This window comes from Camelina sativa, chromosome 4 (genome assembly GCF_000633955.1).
Source record: "Camelina sativa cultivar DH55 chromosome 4, Cs, whole genome shotgun sequence".
In the NCBI taxonomy this organism is placed as follows: domain Eukaryota; kingdom Viridiplantae; phylum Streptophyta; class Magnoliopsida; order Brassicales; family Brassicaceae; genus Camelina; species Camelina sativa.
Window position 1 is genome coordinate 14880117 of NC_025688.1, and position 21559 is coordinate 14901675.

General features: G+C 36.1%; 3 protein-coding genes and 1 long non-coding RNA gene across 6 annotated transcripts in view; 1 reads left to right on the plus strand and 3 right to left on the minus strand.

Moving 5' to 3' along the window:
• Window positions 336–1701, plus strand: LOC104780598. The gene is made up of 4 exons (XR_002037715.1): window positions 336–630; window positions 709–812; window positions 898–1224; window positions 1308–1701. It is a non-coding gene; the product is annotated as an uncharacterized LOC104780598 (long non-coding RNA).
• On the minus strand, window positions 8783–10542 carry LOC104780599 (chloroplastic lipocalin). Of its 2 annotated transcripts, none has more exons than XM_010505101.2 (5): window positions 10392–10542; window positions 9996–10182; window positions 9651–9911; window positions 9271–9561; window positions 8783–9179 (listed from the first exon to the last, which is right to left on the minus strand). In XM_010505101.2, the coding sequence occupies exons 1-5, from the start codon at window positions 10469–10471 to the stop codon at window positions 8901–8903; spliced, it is 1098 nt and encodes a 365-aa protein (XP_010503403.1). In that variant the 5' UTR covers window positions 10472–10542; the 3' UTR covers window positions 8783–8900. The 2 variants fall into 2 exon arrangements, with proteins under 2 accessions (XP_010503403.1, XP_010503404.1); XM_010505102.2 differs by having other exon boundaries at window positions 9996–10179; window positions 10392–10541.
• Window positions 12559–14733, minus strand: LOC104783883 (LOB domain-containing protein 27-like). Its single transcript, XM_010508985.1, has 3 exons — window positions 14707–14733; window positions 12828–13837; window positions 12559–12724 (listed from the first exon to the last, which is right to left on the minus strand). Exons 1-3 carry the CDS (start codon window positions 14731–14733, stop codon window positions 12631–12633), a joined length of 1131 nt encoding a protein of 376 aa, XP_010507287.1. The 3' UTR covers window positions 12559–12630.
• The window catches only part of LOC104780601, a 10094-nt gene continuing 3028 nt past the window's right edge, over window positions 14494–21559 (minus strand). The window contains exons 2-17 of one of the 2 annotated variants that reach the window (XM_010505105.2): window positions 21143–21544; window positions 18859–20409; window positions 18641–18769; window positions 18351–18542; window positions 18225–18274; window positions 17792–18104; window positions 17583–17706; window positions 17301–17501; window positions 16872–16967; window positions 16395–16576; window positions 16057–16272; window positions 15695–15970; window positions 15460–15607; window positions 15237–15370; window positions 15010–15096; window positions 14494–14926 (exon numbers count right to left, since the gene is read on the minus strand). In XM_010505105.2, coding sequence (XP_010503407.1) covers window positions 14840–14926; window positions 15010–15096; window positions 15237–15370; window positions 15460–15607; window positions 15695–15970; window positions 16057–16272; window positions 16395–16576; window positions 16872–16967; window positions 17301–17501; window positions 17583–17706; window positions 17792–18104; window positions 18225–18274; window positions 18351–18542; window positions 18641–18769; window positions 18859–20409; window positions 21143–21544 — 4188 coding nt within the window. In that variant the 3' untranslated portion in view covers window positions 14494–14839. Of the gene's footprint in view, window positions 14927–15009; window positions 15097–15236; window positions 15371–15459; window positions 15608–15694; window positions 15971–16056; window positions 16273–16394; window positions 16577–16871; window positions 16968–17300; window positions 17502–17582; window positions 17707–17791; window positions 18105–18224; window positions 18275–18350; window positions 18543–18640; window positions 18770–18858; window positions 21118–21142; window positions 21545–21559 lie in introns of both variants that reach the window. The other variant, XM_010505106.2, reaches the window with a different exon arrangement.

The following is a 21559-nucleotide window of genomic DNA, read 5'->3' on the forward strand; positions in this document are numbered from 1 at the left end:
TAAACCTTTTAGCAGCTCAATGGATCCTTGTTGAATATCCTTCATTCAAATTTCATGTTCTATTGTGATTCTGCTCACACTTTAACCAAAATTCAAAATCCTCTATATGGTCTCAAAAATGTTATACAACCAAACCAAATATTTTAAAGACATCAAAACAATTTAATTAACATTTTTTTTTCTATTATTATTTTTAATGTAAAGACATCTCCCTCTAAAGATGAGGGAGGGAGATGGTCTAAGTAACTTTCCCTATATATACACTCCCACAAAAGCTTTGTAGTTTTTTCTTAAAATCTTTCCTTTCGTTAATTTATATTTATTGGTGGCTAAAAATGGCAACCAGTAATCTCCTCGCCACGAGCAACGCCGTCAAATTGAATGGTGTCAGCTTCTTCTCCTATTTTACCGGCAAACCTAACCGCTACTTGGCTCGTTGTTGGTCGCAGATTACTAGTACCCCTAGAGTCCAAACTTCGTGTTGTTATCGTCAGACGTCTTTGAAAGCTGCGACGTCGTCAATGAAACCTAAGGTAGAATCAGGTCCTAACAGTGACGGAATTGGAATCGTCCGTTTCTTAAGAGGAAAAAGCTATCTCGTTACTGGTGCAACAGGGTTTCCTGCCAAAGGTAAGTAAAAACTCTAAATTAGAATTATCTTCTTATCCAACTAAACTTATTTTCAGGGTTATAAATTGTTTGTTGCAGTGTTGATTGAGAAATTGTTGAGGGAAAGTCCTGAGATTGGGAAGATCTTCCTTCTGATGAGATCCAAGGATCAAGATTCAGCAAACAAGAGACTCTAGGATGAGGTTTGTTTTAAACGTTTTCATTCCCAACCATTTTAATTTTGGTTCCTTATCACATTTTTGTACCCTTTTTTCATTTTTCAAACAGATCATAAGCTCGGATCTGTTCAAGCTTCTGAAGCAGATGCACGGGAGCTCTTATGAAGCTTTCATGAAGACCAAGTTAATTCCAGTAATTGGAGACATTGGAGAAGACAATCTAGGGATCGAACCTTTAATAGCAGACATGATTGATTAGTGGGGAGATTGATGTCATTATCAGTTGTGGTGGTCGTACAACATTCGACGACAGGTGTGTTCCTCTGCGGAAACAGATACGACTCTGCCCTAAATGTCAATGCTCTTGGACCTGATAGGCTCTTAAGCTTCGGAAAAGAATGCAAAAATTTGAAACTTTTCCTCCATTTTTCAACTGGTATGAGTTTTTAATTGTTTTGGCCGAGTGTAAGAGGTTTTTGTAGAGAACTTTGAAAAACTTTTTTTTTTGGGGATATGTAGCTTACGTGACTGGCAAGAAAGAGGGGACAGTACTAGAGACTCCTCTCTGTATCGGAGAAAACATAACTTCTGACTTGAACATCGAATCAGAGCTAAAACTAGCTTTCGAAGCTGTAAAAAAGTTCCATGGCTGCGAAGAAAACAAGAAACTGAAAGAACTCGGCTTTGAAAGGTGACAATGCACGTGAAATAATATGTCTGTTATGTTATGAGAAACAGAGCTCAACACTATGGGTGGGAAAACAGTTACACATTCACAAAAGCCATAGGGGAGACTATAATTAACAGCAATCGAGGAGATTTTCCTGTACTGATCATAAGGCCTAGTATTATCGAAAGCTCTTACAAGGAGCCTTCCCCTGGCTGGATCCAAGGATTAAGGTTTAAAAATTGTTTTTTTACAAGGAACTATAATAGATTAGCTTGTGTTTTTTTTAACTGAAAATTAATAAATATATATATAAAAAAAAAAACAGAATCCAATCATAGTGGCCTATGCCAAAGGCCAACTTGCTGACTTCTTGGGAGATTCTCAAGCTTTATTATACGTTATACCAGTTGACATGGTTGTGAACGCTGCAATAGCAGCCATGGCAAAGCATGGTTGTGGTGTCCCAGAGCTCAAAGTTTACAATGTCACTTCTTCATCTCATTCGAATCCCATGCGTTGGTGAATTGATGGACCTCTCTCATCAACATCTTTGTGACTCTCCACTGGAAGAAACAGTGATAGACTTAAAGCGTATGAGATTCCACAGTTCCTTAGAGAGTTTCACTTCCTCTTTATCAAACACAATAACAAAACAGGAAAGAGTGATTGACAACGAAGGAAGAGGATTGAGCATGAGAGGAAAGAGGAAGCTAAACTATTTTGTGTCATTGGCAAGAACATATGAGCCTTACACATTCTGTTGGTTTTGGTGATCCATTCAAAGCTCGACATGTTTCAAGTGATGATACTCATCAATTGTTGAGTATATTAAACCATCACCTTCCAATGACTGAATAACAAAAAAAAAAAAAAAAAAAAAGCAAACTCATGAACTTTGCAGAGTAAAGAGAGATATATGTTTTAAGGAGAAAGAGGGTACTAGAGCTTGTTCTTTGAAATCTTCAATTGCTGAACCATTTCATCAATGTGTATCCCCTGTTCTCTTGCACTGCAGTGAACAAATAACAATAGTTAGGTGCTGCAACAGCCGCGAGCAAACTCAAACTCACGTGCCAGCAGGTTGCTTTAGAAACTCTAAACTCTAAGTTGTTATTTGGTAGATATAGTGAATTGTTTCTCCTCTCTGGTGATTTGAAGGTTGTTATAAAATCCAATTTTTTATATATATCATTAATCTCTACGTAAAAGTCCAAGTTTAAAAGATTTGTGTTGCATACCAAAATCAATCTTGTAATGAATTAATAGTGTGAAACCTCTAGATTAACTAAATTATCACTACTACAATTACACGTCTACAACCACAACAAAAAAAAATAATAACAAAATTTGAAACCCTAATTAGACTTTGGACACGCGGATTAACTAAATCCCTAATTACAACCATAACCAAAAAAAAATACATGTTTTGAAACCCTAACTAGACTCTGTTTCACTAATTTGTTACGTGTAAACAGGTTGGCGACAGAGAGGGCATGAGTTTTTTTGTCGATTCAACCACTGGATGACACATTCTTCATGAAAAAGATGGAAGCAATTAGGCATAGGGTAGATTCGATCAACCTCGCATCCCGACTCCAACAAATTCTCCAAACAAATCGCACAAGTCTTCGGTTCTTCTTCTTCTTCGCTCTCTTTGTCCACCAGATCTGTACTTGTAGATGGACCAGAGCTACAAGGCACGACGATGTATTCCTTGTGTGTCAATGTGATATAGACTGTAATGAATAAGGGTTGTTGTGGTGTCAAGTCAGAACATTGACTTCTGAGTTGTTGGGCTTTAACAAGAATCTGATCGGATATTTGTTTGGACATGAGACGATCGTGGAGTTCGCTGAGAACAAGTTGATAGATGTAGTTTGGTTCGAAGGTTTCGAACTTGAGATAGATGAGTGGGTCGGAAGGAGAAGAATCGTCTAGGTAAGATCTGAAACTCGTAACACTGTCATCGTTCTTGTCTATGATAAGTTCTTCGACTTTTCTGTCTCGTCTGATTATTACTTCGCTTAAGAACTTTAACAAGGGATGAGACCAACCCGATACATGAACATTGACGTCGACTGGTTTGGTTTCCATTATCATCGATCGGAGTGAATTTAGAGAAAGAGAGAGATGGATGAGACTTGAGAGTCGTAAAAGAGATTGGAATAAGAAAGAGAGAGAGTGAGAGAGATTGTTGTGAAAGATGAAATTGTGGAGAAGTGCGGTGTAATGTTATTATGTTTAAGGTTTAGCCCTATTTATATACTTAGCAATAAAGCAAAACTCTGATTATAATTTGTTTTAATGGGTCAATTTACATACAATTTCCTTTTTTTTTTTTCTTTCCCAATTTTCTTTTTTGCTTCTCCAAAATTGTTTTTTAACGCTCGTTTGTTGTGCTTGTATTTTTTTTTTATTTTTTTTTATTATTTTTTTTTAATATTGTGGAGAAGAGCGTTCGTTTCTTGTTTTTAATATTAATTAGGGATTTTTTTTTTAACATTATTATTTTTATTATTAATAACTCTCCAATATAGCAAAACGGGAAGCAATACACTGTGACTGGGAGATTCACACGGGCACAAAAGGGAAAAAGCAACAAGTAAAAAGAGATCTGAAGGGTATGGGTTGAACAACAACACGAGCCCACCTAGCTACTAGATCTGGCGTTTGCGAGGGAGACTTCTTTGAGGCTTCACCTCGGACTCGGAGCAAACGAATCCGCAACCCGTGTTAGAATCGATGACAAACCAAAGCCCGAAACTTCCTTCCCAGAATAGGAAGAGCTTTTAGACAGCTGCGCCCTGATTCCTCAAGTCTCCCTACCTAGCAACAAGAGAAAGCCACAACTAAAACCCTCGATTTCCGGCGACCACCGCCTCAGATCCGGTCCAGCGAAAGCTTTGTAACGGCGGTGCAGACGGATTGTGGCTCAATCAAACCGAAACCCCAAGACAAGCCTGCAAGATCTCAAGAGATCCGCCGCAACAAGCGGTGAAACCCACCGATCCACCTTCTGTCTTCCACAGCCGTCAAACCCAGAGAGCCAAGCCGAGAGAGAAGGAGGCTCTTCTCAACTCACCGGGAGAAGCCAAGATATGAGCACAAAGGGCAGATCTACCACGCCTCATCACCGCCGGAGAGAAAGGGATGTCGACCACCGTGCTTCACTCACTCAAGGATCACTTTCTGCAATTAAGCGCAGCACAATCATCTCATCTCCACCCTTAATTTGCTCGATTAGTTTCGATTCTCTCTGATCAAAAAAAAAAAAAAGAATTAAACCGGATGTAAACCGATACCTTGAACCGGAGGATTTTAGTCAATAGTTGAGATTGAGAACGACGGCAAAATCTTTCTTCATCCCCACCCATCTCTACCAAATTCACTGAACCCTCAAAAAAAAGCTTTCAGATTATACCGACCCACATAAGTCAATATATATACCAGGCTTGACGACACCAATACAGTAAGTCTGATACATGAGATGTCAATGGAAGAGAGAAAGATGTTTGGGTTCGATATCAAAAGCATTGACTGGGAGCATTACATTGTCAACGTTCATCTTCCAGGTCTCAAAAAAGGAATTCCTTTCAGTGAAGACTTAAGTTGAAGAGAGTTATTTGATGATTATATATGAATTTAATTATACTGTATTCCGTTAATTTAATATTGTCAGTAGTCATGGGTTTAATAAGCTCTTGCAAGAGCAGTAATTAAGATATGGTTCGTTTTGGTTTTGAAATAATCGGGTGAGTGAAACCCAAGGACAAGAGTCTTGTTTAATTAATGTTTTTCTTCCAAGTTAGCTTTACTCTATGAGAATAATTAACTACTTAAAATAACTTTAGCATGCACCTTTTACCAAAAAAAAAAAAACCTTTGGCATGCATGCATGCTCTAAGTGCTTTGTTCACTCATCAGTGTATCAGCATTAACTATTATTAACTCTTTTAGTTTATGCACATTTTCTCCTATAATATCCATTGGATTATTTTATTATTAGTTATACATTTGCCCTTTTTCTCATATTACAAATTTCTTACCTAAACTATAGGTCCTATCACAATTGGGGACGTATATTTGAACAGTAAAGACCAATTTTTGGTGTGCTTATAAAGAAGAAACAAAGCGAACTACCAAACATAAGATTTTTTGTCCAAGAAGCTTTAACATATCCACCAAAAGGGCAAAGGTATAACAACAAAATCGATCATTCATTTCATTCCCCTCGAATGATATATTCTTTCACAAAATTAAAAGTCTATCGAGTATTAGTGGTTCGTTCACCTTAATTAAGCTTTGATTAGTCGTCTGATTGTGTCGAATATGTTCTGTTCATCACAGGAATTATCTGGTTACAATCCATCAACGTTACAAATCTGAACTTTAAAAGCGTAGAGGAGCACGCAGAAATAGTTAACATAATACTATACATAAATCTCTTGAGTGCCACACCGATAATGTTGGGTGCCCTAAACACAACCCCGGCTTACAGACTTTAGAGCAAATTCTTTTTTTTTTCCTCCTTATACTAAAGAAAAAATTATGGGACGGTTCATAGTATATTTATACTAAAAGTTTAAAAGATACTGAAATATGTTATGAAATAAGTGTAATTATCCATCACCACATGTGTCTTCCATGACACATATACTTTTGTTTGGTGTAACACTGGTTCACCACTTCACCACTTGTGCTTTACATTTGTACACTTGTCTTTGTTTTCTTGTGTAGTGCATAAGTGATCAGTCTTATCACTAGTATATATAGAAGTTATGTATATGAGAAGAATAAAAAGAAAAGAAGAGAAGTAATAATAAAAAGTGTTTTATACATAACAATACACATACGTAAATATTTATATACTATAGTATATATATGTATACATATATATATATATAATAATCTTATATACTTGCGATTATTTTTTATAACAAAATCTAATTTTTTGGACAAGGTTCTTTTTTCTTTTTTACAAAATTGAGCATTTTTTCATATACGTGTATCATTTACTCTTAGATAAAAATTTAAATGAATTTTAACTAAAAAAACCAAAAAAGCAAAAATTTGTGAGACCCCAAGCCGTCGCTTAGGTCACCTGCCCTCGGAACAATAGTACTAAATTGATTAAACAAGACATCTTTTATTTACAGTAAAACTTCTATAAATTAATACTTTTAAATTAATATTCGCTATAAATTAATAAAAAATTTCGGTTCCAAATTGGACTAGTGTAAAAAATAACACATTTCGATAAAATAATAAGATAATATTTTTTTTGATAATCTTATGTAAAAATATGGTCTCATCAATATCATAAATTAATAATCAAATAAATTATATATATATATATACATATATATCTAAGAAAATATAGTGAAATATGACTCTATTGTTGTTTGACTATTCTTGAATTTGCATTTTTGTTGGAACTCATCTCTAATCTTTTTCATTGTTGTATCTCAATCACATCCAAATATTGTAGAGAGTTTATATGCGATAATTGCTTATTTAGTAACTGGTTCTAAATGTACCACAATATCTTATTCGATTTTATCATTTCCATAAAAGATAGTAGTAGCAATTTCTTTAAAACTCTAAACTTTTAACATTTATCATTTTTACCTAGATAATTTAGTAAACAATTCAAATTCATCCAATTACGACAGCCAATATTTTAAATTAAGAAAATTCTCTAAAAATGTAAATGATAACAAAAGTATTTTATGTTGTAATATAAAATTTTCAAAATTATGAAAATGAGAAAATCTCTTCATAAATTAATAAAATATTAATTTATCGATAAATTAAAATCTCTATAAATTAATAAAATTGTATGATCACAACCTTATTAATTTATAGAGATTTTACTGTAAAAGTTTTTTTTTTTCAAATTTGCTCGAAACAATAAATTATAAAAAAAACCTACGTTTTCTATCCTTAAAACTGGTTATTCACAATTTAAAACATGCAGTTTCACCACTAGATCCGCTTGACCCCCCATCAACCTAACCCGTTAATTCCTAAGAGTATCCCCATTGCACAAAATAGAGTGGATGTGTTAAAAATTTAAAATAATTAAATTTTAACCTATAATATACGACGAGATAATTTATTTATAACTAAAAATAAATAAATTTGAAGTTGTAATTGTTTATTAATATTGTTTGCTTTCTTTAGTGTTTTTTTTTTGTCAACAAAGAATCAGCTCAAACGAACCAATTAGGAGGAAAATTGACTTTCTTTAGTGTTTAAGATTGTATAATTATATTTTGATTATTAATTATATGATTCAACTCGCGATAATTTTTTTTAAAATCTAATATTATTTTTTAAATCTAATATTAATTTAATCAACTTAATCAGATTTGTCTATTACTTTAATATTGACAATGTTAACAAAATAATGTAATGATGTTTTACCTGTATAGCATCGAGTTAATAATATTTTAACTTTTAAAAAATTTAAATTATTTAAAATAAAAAATCAAAGTAAACCAAATAAAAATTATGAATTTGAATGAGTTATAAATAAAGCTCCCTACTCATTAGTAATATATGTCCCTTGAAAAAATTGAATTATGATGCAGAAAAATCACAAATTTTATTAAGTAAATGCTTTCTATAATAATTTAAATTAACATAAATATAAGATCAAATAAAAGTGAAAGGAGAATTATATATTTATGTTTGAATTAGATACAAAGATTTATGAAAATTAGATAAATTTGGAAATGTTTTGGTTTCAATGATCTTCCATGTAATTAAGTATAACATAAATGTTATTTTGTCAAATGTATCTTAAAAATGTTAATATAGATTAATAGATAGTTAAAAGAAGTTGGGGAGTGTAAGTATGTGCTTTTAACAGATACAAATGGGCTATAATTTATAGAAAAGCCCATACCTGGCCCATTAAGTCAATGGACAAACAAAGCACGTGCGGAAACACTGTAAAACTATTTCCATCGGACAAGTAAAACTGCCGGCGGCGGATGAGAGATGCGGAGAAGCTACGCCGCCGCCGATCTGCGACTCTTGTTTTCGTGGTATTGATTCGTGTTGAGATTTGTCATTTAAGGTGATAAGCTATTTTGCCGAATGTGTGAACTGAAGAGATTATTAGATTAGTGTGACCTGTAGATAAATGAAGCAGAAGGTTTCACTTAGTTATGAAGCTAACGACTGGTTTAATTAAATGTATGGTATTGTGAGAATTAGAGAGTTGGTTTTGTCTTTGTTGAAGGTGGTTGTGTTAATGATACGAGTTGAATAAGAAAGCTTCAAGAAAGGAACATTGTTTTTTTTGCCTTACTTGTGGTTGGTTGATAAAGAACTCAAGTATATGATCAGAAGACTGTTAGAAGATTTATATACACTCAGTCAAGTGTATAACCATATACACAAGAATTTTAAAAGCTTCAACAGAAGTAGCTGGTCTACTTGAAATAGAGAGGGACAAGTTTCTTCAAGGTTTCAAACACACTTGTGAAGGGATCAAACTGGACTGACTTTCTTAATTCCAGATCTGGAAACTGGTTTGTCAGCGTTTTCTCCATACCTGGCATGGTCATCATGGCAGCTAGCTCACCATCAGACATCACTTCACAGTCCTGTGGTGTATCTTTGATTTTTTCCGGATCATAGCCAAACTGTGCCAAGTAGTTCTTGTTCTTGGCGATGAACTCAGGTCCTGGGTTAGGTGTCCTTGAGTATATCTAACATATCAAACACATTGAAGTTATTAATTATACAAGAGAATGCAAGAGATATCTCAAATCCTTTTAAGTTCTTTGTCTTTTGAATCACCTGAACAAAGCCCTTGTCTTTGGCGCCAGAAACTAGAGCGTAGTTGTCGTAGTCAGTGGCTATGACATCATAAGGCAACTTGGGGATGAAAGGAATAGTTGGAAATCGAAGGAAACACTTCTCTTTAATCATCTCTTGCTTTTCTAAGTCAGTCTCGCTTTTCTCCAGGTCTTCTGCTCCAATGCATTGAACTTTTCCTCTGATTCCTGTTATATACCCATCAGGGCTGCCGTGTACACAAAACGTATCTACCCGGATGGCTGGTTCCTTCATATCAAACGAGTATACCCCCTTGCAACAATTTTGGAAATTTAGAGTTTGTCAAGATTGCATTAGTTCACTATGGAGAGTGGTAATGTCTAGTTGAAGAAACAAACTACCTGGGTGCAGTGGCAGTCTTCTTGGCCTTGACCTGCAAAGCCACGCTTAAGAGAAGCTACTTCGAACCATCTTCCAGAGTACCTAACTGGGTCAAAGTTCTTAGCAGTCATGCCTCTCATCATCATCATCATCATTGTTTCCGGGTCACCACCATCAGATGGACTTTCAAGTGGAAGAGTCAGCTTGTTGTTTTCTTCCACAGCAGCACTGCCTAGTTGGCAAATGTTCTGATGACCAGACGAGAGATCCAACGCAACACCCTGCCAGAAGAAACTCAGAAGGTTAAAACAACTTGTTGGCTCTCCAATCAGACATGCTTAATTGCAATGTCGGCTCCAGCATACCTGGCCTGCCTGAGATAAAAGCAAAATAGCTGCCAACCCTGAAACTAGATGCTTTCTCAAAGCCAGGTTTCCAATTGGCTTCTCCAATGAACATTTTAAATCAAGAAACCCTGTGGAAGAAGTACAGTAGCACTTGACTGTGACAGAGCAATGAGATCTCCTGTCTATCCTGATCAGAGAACATCTTCTGTTTCATAAAAGAAACAACAAGGGATAACAGAAACCTGAGGTCAGTTAACCTTGAATTAATCTATCCATAACCGGAGACAGTTTCATTCCAGGATCTGATTCTGTAACTTTGTCCTAAAACTAACTAAAATGAAGCTCTATGCATTGATGATTACTTGAGGTTGATTGGAGAGTTAGTTGTTAGGGTTCAATATATAAAAATCCTACCTTGATGTCGTAGTAGCAGCAGGTGGAGAGAAGCCATGAGAAAAAACTGGTCTCGAGATGCTTATGCTACTATTTACCATTCTCTCTCTCTCAACTTGTTTCGGTCGCCACAGATTTTTGTGTCTTTTTTTTTTGTTTTTTTTTTAATTTTATTTAAAATGTTGACAGGTTGGGAGCTTGATATTTTATGGGTGAATTAGGTGAGTGACAAAAAAAAAACTAACAAATAATATAACCATTAATTTGAAAAAATTAGATATTTAGGAGTAAGGGTAAAGTAAATTACTTTTTTGGGTTTTATAGTTTAGGAGTAATGGTGGATGGGTGACCGGCGGTGATGGTGTACGGTGGTCCGGCGGTAGTCCAGTGGTGGTCCGGTGGTGATCCAACGGTGATCCAGCGTGGTTCGGCAGTGTTCTGGTGGTGGTCCGATGAGGGTGGTCGGAGGTGGTGGTCGCCGGAAATAGTAGTCGTTGGAAGTGGTGGTGGTGGCCGCCGGAAGTGGTTGTAGGAGGTAAGGAGTGTGGTCTTAGGGGGTGGGGTTGGTGGTGGTAGGGGGTGAGAATGATGGTGGTAGGGGTTGGGGATGATGGTGGTGGTAAAGATAATATAGTATATATTACTCTTTCCGTTTCAAAATATAAGATGTTTTGGAGAAGTTTTTTGTTTCATAATATAGGATGTTTTCAAGTTTATATTATGCAGTATTGTTTCTGATTGGTTGAACTTGTTAAAAGTAAAGAATTCTTAAGCTTTAGTTAAAACATCGTATATTTTGAAACGGAGAAAATATATTTTATATAATGTATATTAGCTTTTTATCGTTAGAATAGTTAGTTGTTGAATTATAGTTTTTTTTTTGTTGGTTATAGAGTGCAATTATCATATTTTATTCCCGTGTCGTTTTCAACTTGCTGTAATGGGCCCTAACATAAATCAAGAACCCAATAGTAGTAACCAGTAATTATATAAATTTTATTTTTTTCCCGAAATGTTACAACATTTTATATATAAATTAAATCAAAACATTTTTGATAAATGTCAAAAAGAATATATATTTTTAAAAATAAGGGCTTTAGCCTTTTTAAACTTTTTCTTTTATGATTTTAAGGACTTAGAATGAATTTCATATGTGATTTTTTATTTTTATTCCAAAAAATTTGATCTAAATGATATTATAAGTTTTACATTTTTTAATATTTAACAAAATTCATTTCATAACGAAAATTAAAAGGAAAAATTGTGGGTAAAATTTTTTGCTAATATTTTAAGAAAAGAATAATTTAATACTTTTCAAACAAAAATTCAAAGGAAAATTAGATTTAATATATTTTTATAAATCATCAGTTAACATATCCTGAGATTTTAAGAGAAATTTAGGAATATTACAATTAGTAAAACCATATTTTAAATTTTGAACAAGATATTTTATTTTTATTATGATTATTATTATTATATGACAAATAAACTATTATTATTATTATTATATGACAAATAAATTATTATATTGTATGTGTATATAATGTAAAGAGAACAAATCTATGTACTAACTAACATGTATAGTGAATTATTTTACAAAATACAAACGAATTGTAATACCTGAAACCAAATTATCACTAACTCCACGCTAGAATTCTATAGAACCTCACCTACATAATTTTCTTAGGCTCATTAGAGAAAACTTCAGCGTATCATTTTTAATTTTATCATTAAAATGATTCTATCTATTAAATTTTTTTTTTATCTATTTTATATTTGTTTTTTTGTAACAAACACATAATAATTGTTGGTAAATATGGTGTTACTACGGTAAAGAAAAAACCATTAAAAAAAAAATTTAATATATTTCCAATCTAAAAGTTTAGTCTTTCAGCCTCGACAGAAGAACGTATGTGATAAGCTCCTTCTCTTTGAAGGAGCCGCACTTATAATGTCTTCATTAGAAAGAAGATAATTATTATATTATTAAAAATTGATTAAAAAATTAAGAAAAAAATAGAGTAAAAAAAGGTTAAGTTGTAGTAAAATATTAAAATTAAATGAATAACTATATTAAAAGAGATCCAAAACAGATAGTTTATTATATGAAAAAAAATATAAATAGTAAAAAAAAAAAAAAGTATACGTCTCTGTCTAATAAAATAAGAAGAAAAGAAAATGTCACCAAAAGAATAACAAAACTTCGGAGACGACGTGGAAAAAAAAAACGTAAATAAAGATCATGAATTGATAAATCAATTCAATTCACACTGGTTAGACTGAAGCAAGTAGCTGCACTTCTCAATTCATTCTCTCCAATTTCATCAATCTGTTCCTTCAACGTTTCACCAGAGCTGCAACCACCACCAAACAATACTCATATTCAATCATTATATTTCTTATTAAATTTTCACACTTTTAAAATAAGAAAATGGAGAAGAAGAAACAATCACATACCTTGAGGCATACGCTTCTTTAGAATCCGCAAATGATTGCCTATCGTCGATGATTTCAAGAAACTGATGGATTTCGTCGTATTCATGAGCATCATCTTCTTCTTCTTGTTGCTGATGATTTGATGCCATTTGCAGATTAACGAGCTGTGATTGTATTCCCATTACACCGCTATCGCTCTTCATCTCGTGACAGCTCTCGTTTTGATTGTTGAACCCTCCTCCGTTGTTGTCGTTATACATAAATCGATTATGAACACCCCAAACATTATTATTGTTTGTCATAATCTCCTTGCCCGAATCCGTATTATAAGCAGGAGGACTATAGCCATTGTTATTGACCTCACTACAACTATAAGTGTAAGACATTTGGGGCTGTTGTGTTTCAGATACGGGCAACGGACTAAAGAATGGGGCTACCACATTGCTTTGGTTATTGTTAACGTTAAGTCCCATTCCTAAATCTAGCTGCGATGTTACATCATCCTGTTGCTGCTTATTATCAACACCAACACCAAGGTCATTAATCATAATCTGATTATGGTTTTGCTGGTTTTGACCATCGTTTTGAGAGCGATAGAGTTGTAGCTGTGAATTGACAGCTTTGAGTTCTTCTTCAGCGAGCCAAATCATGTATTGAAGCTGTTGCGTGACGCCGAGGCAACCGTGGACAGGGGAACGGTCACGGACATAAGACTGGAAGATGATAGATTTCATAGCTTCGGGTCTTTGAATTTCGTCGAGTCTTTCGAGGATTTTGACGATGCTTCTAACGCCGAATAGCCTGTGAACGTTTTGGAACAGTTTTGGCTGTTCAGCGGGGAAGTAAGGCGCGAGGGGGCAGTCCGCGGCGCAGCGTCTACGTTGGTATTTGCATGCGGCACAGGCCCCACTCGTGCCGCCTTTAAGAGTCATCAAAACAACGAGAGCGATCAAGAGGAGATCCAAAAACCTCTCCAGTGACCCTTTGTGGATGTGTTTACGTGGCTCATTCGATGGGAACAGAACAAGAAACTAGACAAAAAAGAAAGAGATGGAAGGATTTTGAAAGAGACGTGTGTGAGTTAGTGTTTGTGTGTCAATGGTTTTTGGTAATTGAGAAGGGAAGAAGGAGATGCAGTCTGGTATATAAGCCGGATTTTGCTGAAAGTAGAGACGACTCAGTAAAATACAGATTAATATTAAAATTAAAAACGTTTAACGATATTTTAGGGGGAGATTTTTTTATGATTTGTTTTTTTTTTCTAAGAATAGTTAATTTTGTTTTTACTTAATAGAAAAGCATAAAATCTTACTTGTTTTATTTCTTTTTTTAAGTTTTGGATTGGATCATTTTTTTGAATTTTGTCGTGATCATCTCACTATTACACAAATTTTTGGGTCAATTTATGTAGGTTTTAAATTGAATTAATTGTTTTCAGTCTTATCACATAGTTGAACCAGACAAAAATTTAAGTTATATTTGATCGAATTTTCATAAATTATTTCTTTCTTATATACATTTGTTTTTTTATCCGAATACTTCTATTTGAGTTGTTATGATGAAGTTAAATTCTCAATTATTCTTAATTCCTTTTATAAAATATAAACGTGTACGTTGAACAATGTAAAGAAACGTATGAATTTGTTTTTTTAACTTCGGACATAAAATGATAAAACACATTGTTGGAAAAAGAAGGAATTATCATTTTTTATTTTCTCGAAGGTCGTATAGATTTATATGAACATATAATGCTTTAATTTGACGATGATTTTGCCAAAGATTATACTATAAATGACATCTTCTAAAACCTCTTCCACTGAAAACACTATTGCTTAATCTTAAAGACAAAATCTTCTTCCCCATCCATCCTCTCTTAGAACGACTGGGATGAGTAAATCACACATTCCATTCCTCTCCAGTTTCCCATTATCAAAAAATAGTACTTACTTTCTTTGCAGTTTGTACTTGGGCGATCTCCAAAATTGTACCAACGTAACTCTCTACTTGCTGTTTTTTTTTCCTTTTTCTTTTTCTCAACGTTTCTTTTCGTAGAGAAGAACCTGTGGTTGCAAGTGTCCTCTCTCACACATAGAAAGTACATCACTCCAGCTACCGATAACCTGAAGATATTACATCAAATGAGGTGACATAATGTTTGACAAATGTATCTGCCTGCAAAGTCCGGTGTAAATGATAGTATTACCTTGACAGTTTGGTCATCGTACATGATCCACCGATCGTGCTCATGACTATATGTAAAGCAATGATAATGCTGTCCATAATAACAAACCTGGAGTTGCAGAAATAGCAACAACAACAAAAAAAGGCCGTGAGGGTAGGTTCAAAGCAATGAAAACACAAAGTACAGCCGGTTTCAAGTTTGGGACCATTTTCCTGGTAATATCACTGGGAAAAGGAAGAAATTCGTACCACGGAAACTAAGCTATATGTGCTCTTAGGGTCCAAACCACGGTACATGATGCTGATATCTATCTCTGTATTCAAGGCTGCAAGAGTAGCTGCTATGTCTTCTACAGTCTCACATGTGTTTTGCCACCCTAAAACTGCCAGTCCCAGAATAATTGGTATCAAGACACAAATATCAGTGATCTGAAAAGTTTACATCCATCAAAACACTAAATCCAAGTTTTACCTGTAGTAAAAACATGTGGTGGAGTGGTGAGAATATGGTGGATATGGTTCGGTTTCCCACACCCGCCAGCTTCGGGATCACAGGCTAGTTGATGGTTCATCTCGACAAGATTTAGAAGTTCCTCAAAAGATTTTTCAGCGCATGTAACCTATTAGACGTAAAGTGGGACAAAACCAGAGTGAATTATCTACTAATATGCATGAAAACGCAAGTCTAATGAACACTCATATGCTACCTTCATGGTGCGTAGGGCACTAGCATTGATGTTATGGAAAAAGGAAGTGTATTTCATGTGTCTGGACTCCAGACCACAGCTGTAGCAATTCAGTTGCTCAAAAATATCCATTCCAAACAGAGAATGGGCAATACATGTGCGATTGACACAGTCCCATGAACCCGTACTGTTGCTCTCAGCAGATTCTGTGTCAGACACGCTTGAGGTTTGTGCAAATGAGCGATGAAGGCAGTCGAAGATTACAGCCAATACTTCTGAAGCATCGTTCATCTGAGCCTGTACACCATATCACATTCAAGTTTAAGAACCTTATGAAAACAGAAAGTTTAGTCGTGTAAAACCAGAGATCAATTGCTCTTTACCTCTTGAAAAAAACTGCTATCTGGATACAAGTTACTCAAAGCAATCCTTAGAGATGAAGGAGCCACAGGTTCTTTTCTTGTTTGACTCGAAGCAGCGCTTAAAGCAGTAAAAATTTCATACAAAGAGCAAACAACACAGGGATCTCCCACGTGATGGTGCTCTAGTGTTGAACTCTGCAAGAACTCAGCGCGAAACATCCCCAAATTCCATAGAGACTAAGATCATAACCAAAAAAAAAAAAGAAAATCAACATATGGAAAACTTTTAAGCTGGAAAGTATAGACACTAATACCCAAGAAATCAAACAGTTTATGAGAAATCAAGTATCGAAGGTTACCTGTATGATAACATTTAAAAAGCAATTGTATTCGCCAACTTCATTCTGAAGACCAGTGCCAAATATGGCAACTCCGGTCGAACTCGGAGATTTCATTGTCACATCAGATAGAACCCCATCATTATTTACTTCCATAGGTGTCCTCAAATATGAAGTCGTATTTCTACCTCCTTGGTACACGTCTGGGTTTAAACAAAATTTTATGGTGTCAGATGCTTCATATCGAGGGGATTTATCACCCCAAAATTATCACAGAACAAATATGTTGAAAATTTTGAGAGAAAGGTAGAAGAAGGTGTCCATAATAAAATAAAATAAAAACAATTGTTTAAGACATCTATACAAATATGCCTACAAGTATCATATAAAAAAAGTGTCCTGAGATGGAGATAAGTGGTATATACTATAACCATTCTCCATGCATATGACATAGTCAGCCAGACATAATATATAAACAAAGGATGGTTGAAAACCTACCAAGGCTTTGACGTACTGCCCTTTTAAGGTCAGCTTGAAACCTTTCTTCTTCATCGTCTTCAGCTTGTAATTGTCTTAATGTCTTTGTTCCCGCATCTACATCACCAGGATAACATATTAAATGAAAGGTAAATGAAACTAGAGAAAAAGTGCTAGAAATTAGTGCAAATACTGTCATTCTTTGTTGACAGAAACGAAAAGTCAAGACACTTGTTACACATGCATATTTAAATTATTTCATTAGTTTCTACAGATAAAAGCAGTTTCATTAGTGCCTTAATGGTCTTCCCAGGAACATCTAATAAAAGTTTGAATTATCAGTAAGCTGATGAAAACAAAGCTAGATCCATATCAGATCATCTATCTACACGTCACGATTATTTATGCTTTAAAAACAATGACACAGAGAAGAATCAAAAAAAGTCTAACCACCATTGCTACGTAGAGTTTCAGATTGTCCCTCACTTTCGGTGCCTGACCTCTGAGATTTACAATTCTCGCTCCCAGAAGGTGTGACCTGATATTTTCCATCAACTAACTTGTTTGAAGCTTTTTGGCGTCTACCTCTCTGCCCGGTGCGTTGATCAGATTGCAGAACACCAGCGGGAATAGCTACGCCATTAGGCAATACTGCAACACAAAAAAAACACAATGTAAGTGCTACAGAAAGGCAGTAGACACATAATTTCATAGTTGAAGATCAGAGCTAACCTTCTTGGGAATTTACATCCTGCATAGCAGAATCAGATATCAAACAATGATTTGTCGCTGTGATAACACCATTTATATTCACTTTGGCTAATTCCAAGTCGTTATGTATTCCATTCCTTTTCTCCTGGTAAAGCAAAGAAACCCAGAAATTAATTTCAAGTGATGATAAACAGAACCACAACTCCACAACCTTGTCACTCTATTGTTACCTGATTTATGGATATTCCGTGTTCTTGTAAATCTAAATCATCAACGAAATTTTCTATGCGATCATTATACACTTCCTCTGTCACATTTATCGACACAAAAGAGCTGTATTTCTTTTTCTGTTCTGCGATGTGCTTCTCCTTAGCTTCATTCTCAATTCTTCGTTGATACTCAAGAGTTTTTTCAAGCTTCCTCTCCTCTTCCTCTAGTTCTATACGGCGTCTATATTCCTCTTCCTCTTCATTTAAAGCTTCAACGGCTTCAGAAAAAACATCAGCCTCTGAATGATCACCAAAAGATGCAACAGAAGGGTGGCTGGAACAAGAAATCAGCAGGAACATCAACGGCAGATTATTCACCACCAACATTTATAAAACAAAGATTTTCCAAGTTACACCATCTTAACTAAAAACTATTTATAAAGCAGATCATCACCTGTGTTTAATTGAATCATCGTTGAAGCGTTGGTCGTTCCCAGTAGTAGCCTATAACAAAACATTAGAACTAGTTACAAATAGAGACAAGAAATAACTAAAAGGCAGACTACAGATAAGTTCAAACCTTTAAATCCTTTAGTTTTCTCGTGTCTTTAATCTTTTTCTTGTCCTTGGACTTTTCGAGCATGTGTTTTGAATTATCATTTCTTCCTCGAGTCTCCTTCGTAGAATCAAGAGCGAGCTCAACAAGTAAAGCTTCTCTTGCAGCATCAGACTTCTCAGTGGCATCTTTCTCTGCCAACGCCTCCAAATGTGCCTGGCAGAGAAAGTACCAAGGTCTAAAGAATTAGAACCTGAAAGAACACAGCATCCAAATGGAAGAAAAAGGAACAAGGTTTAAAGAGTTATCCTTACCCGCATGTAGGACTTCATTAAAGGTAACAATACTATCTGATAATCGTTGGAGGAAACTGGTCCAAGTCTTAGCTCTGATTGCTGCATCTCAGTGACAATTCGCATCATTTGCGCGTCGATTTTGCTAAGCTGCGATAGCACACGTGCAGGGTATTTTTAAAGCAGAAAGGCATTTATTAATTATCCCAGTAGTGTTGCGTAAAGATAGAAAAGGTTACCTCTGCAGACAACTGCTCTTTTTGTTTCTGGATCGCAATCTCTATAAAACTGTCAGCCTCATGTAAGGAATCCTTCATCCCCCATTCATAAGCTTCACCAGATTCCAGATCACGTAGCTGAGAACTCATGCTTCCATATGATTCTTCATATCCAAATTGATTGTAGTTAAGAGATTCTGCATCTTTCAATACGTTTGTTATGGCATCTAACTCAAACCTACTACTCATAAACACCAACCCATGGTCACTCTTATTTAGCTCTTCTCTTCGTTTCCTAAGCACAGTTTCATAGCTTTCATGCGTAAAGTCTGCTGAAGTCTCCCTCTTCCGGCTTTCTTCAAGACAAATGTCCACAACAGTTTGCAGTGCTCCCTCATAGCTTACGTGTTCGCATTTTCTCTCGCAAAGGTTCTGCAAGCGACTCAACTCCTTTTCAAGAATCTCCATGATCTCCAGCCCTTTGTTTGTTTTTTCTTCCATTGTGTGCATCCATGACACAATTTGCTCCCCGCTAGAGGGTCCTGTGAAGATCCATGAAAGAAATCCATCCGCACCAGAAGACACATTATCCCCATTAGCAATATCTCTGGAACTTGCTACAACTACATTATGCAATGCTGAGCCCATAAATTTCTCTTGTATGCACTCAGTGCCAAGCAATTTTTCATCCAGAAGAAGACATGAACCTTCAGCATCAAAAAGAATCTTCTCTGTAACTTCACGACCAAGGTCGCCAAAATTAATTTTATCATTGGGGTTACTTTGTTCAGAATATCGACTCAATCCACAGGCCTGAGATAAGTCATGCAGAAATCTCAGAATTTTCCCGAGTTGGGAAGCTTCCAGAAAACAGATGCATATGGGTGACTGGTTCAAGCTTCGATTTACGAATTGCGAAGCAGAGGGTATATTCTGGAGTTCATCCACGGTAAATTGTATCACCTTATCATGATGGCTGGCAGCTAAATATTTGTGTCTGATAAGTAGCTCAAAGGCTGCACGGATTTTCATAAGGAGCTTTGCGCGTTCAGGATCATCAGATATAGGCCATCCATCAGGAGGAGGAAATGCGATCGACAGCTTACACTCTTCAGACTCATTCTCATTACAACCGTTGCAAGCATCTCCAAGGCTTTCCTTCTCTGGTGAAGTATCATTCCATGCATCCTCGAAGCAGTCGTCACCATCTTCCATATTATCGCCAGGGTGAAAGTCATTAAACTCAGATTTTTGGATTCTCTGCTGACTGCGAAGCAATTCCACTGCAGCAGAGAGATCCAATGGTTTCCATGGGAAACTAAGAAGTATATCAATCCTATCAGTGGCGAGAATCTGAGGCAGAACCATTTGCATCTTAGGTACGACATTACCCATGTGCACCTGCACAATGTGCTGCATATGAGCTTCAGAATCCATGAACTTTTCACTACACCTGCAGCAAACCAAGAAACTCCAAGTCTTGTTGGCCTCACAAAAAGACAGTGCTTCACTTATAATCTCATTTGCTTGCCCATCCTTTGAAGCACTAAAGTGACTCTTAAGATCACTAACCTTAACTCTAAGCAATTCTTTCTTCATTTCTTCGCTCATAGAATCCCAGTACGACCTAACCCGATCCCTTCTGTCCGCTGTGGAGCCGTTTTTCCTAGCATTTCCATGCTTTCTCCTCTCCCCACTTCTCTGCCCTAATGTTTGATCTGATCCCTTTTTGTCAACATTCTCCGACGGGGAAGACTCTGAGTTCTGCTGTATCAACCTAGCTGCAGCTACCCTAACTTCAACCTCCTTCCTTAACTCTTCACGACTCTTGGTAGCTTTTTTAATCTCGTTAGGCCTCCTGGTCTGAACCAAGTTACTCTCAATAGGATCCTCAGCCATTCTCCTGATGGGAATCAACCGAAACTTGTCTTCACCTTTGCCCAGGTTACTCATCCAAGTTGACAACGAACCAATGTTAGACTTCTGTATCAGAGACCTGAGCTCATCCTGGACATGTGCAATACGAGCCTCAGGTGTCAATATCTTAAGCTGAGTCTCATCCTGAAGACTCTCTTTAGCAGGATCAATAGGATTCTCGATGGAGAGAGCACGTTGGCACTCTTGCACAACTTCGTCGTACTCTCTCTTGCCATCGTTGGCAGCGTCGTAAAGCAAGTTGGCATAGAAATGCCCAAACTCAATCGAATCGGGAGAGAGCTCAACAGCTTTCCTAGCAGATTCGATTGCGTTGCGGAGATGCTTGTGTTTGGTAGCAAGATCCTCGTATNCTCTTAAGATCACTAACCTTAACTCTAAGCAATTCTTTCTTCATTTCTTCGCTCATAGAATCCCAGTACGACCTAACCCGATCCCTTCTGTCCGCTGTGGAGCCGTTTTTCCTAGCATTTCCATGCTTTCTCCTCTCCCCACTTCTCTGCCCTAATGTTTGATCTGATCCCTTTTTGTCAACATTCTCCGACGGGGAAGATTCTGAGTTCTGCTGTATCAACCTAGCTGCAGCTACCCTAACTTCAACCTCCTTCCTTAACTCTTCACGACTCTTGGTAGCTTTTTTAATCTCGTTAGGCCTCCTGGTCTGAACCAAGTTACTCTCAATAGGATCCTCAGCCATTCTCCTGATGGGAATCAACCGAAACTTGTCTTCACCTTTGCCCAGGTTACTCATCCAAGTGGACAACGAACCAATGTTAGACTTCTGTAT

What these genes read in the sequence shown, in the direction of transcription:
- LOC104783883 (XM_010508985.1), bottom strand. Translation starts at nt 14,733, where the DNA reads ATGGGAAACTGGAGAGGAATGGAATGT. An exon ending in ACTGGAGAGGAATGGAATGT is followed by an intron (nt 13,838 to 14,706) that starts GTGATTTACTCA and finishes TTTTTTGTCTAG; the next exon opens with TTTCTTGTTCTGTTCCCATC. An exon ending in AAAGAAGCGTATGCCTCAAG is followed by an intron (nt 12,725 to 12,827) that starts GTATGTGATTGT and finishes TGGTGGTTGCAG; the next exon opens with CTCTGGTGAAACGTTGAAGG.
- LOC104780599 (XM_010505101.2), bottom strand. Translation starts at nt 10,471, where the DNA reads ATGGTAAATAGTAGCATAAGCATCTCGAGACCAGTTTTTTCTCATGGC. An exon ending in TTTTATCTCAGGCAGGCCAG is followed by an intron (nt 9,912 to 9,995) that starts GTATGCTGGAGC and finishes TTCTTCTGGCAG; the next exon opens with GGTGTTGCGTTGGATCTCTC. An exon ending in AAGACAAGGGCTTTGTTCAG is followed by an intron (nt 9,180 to 9,270) that starts GTGATTCAAAAG and finishes TTGATATGTTAG; the next exon opens with ATATACTCAAGGACACCTAA.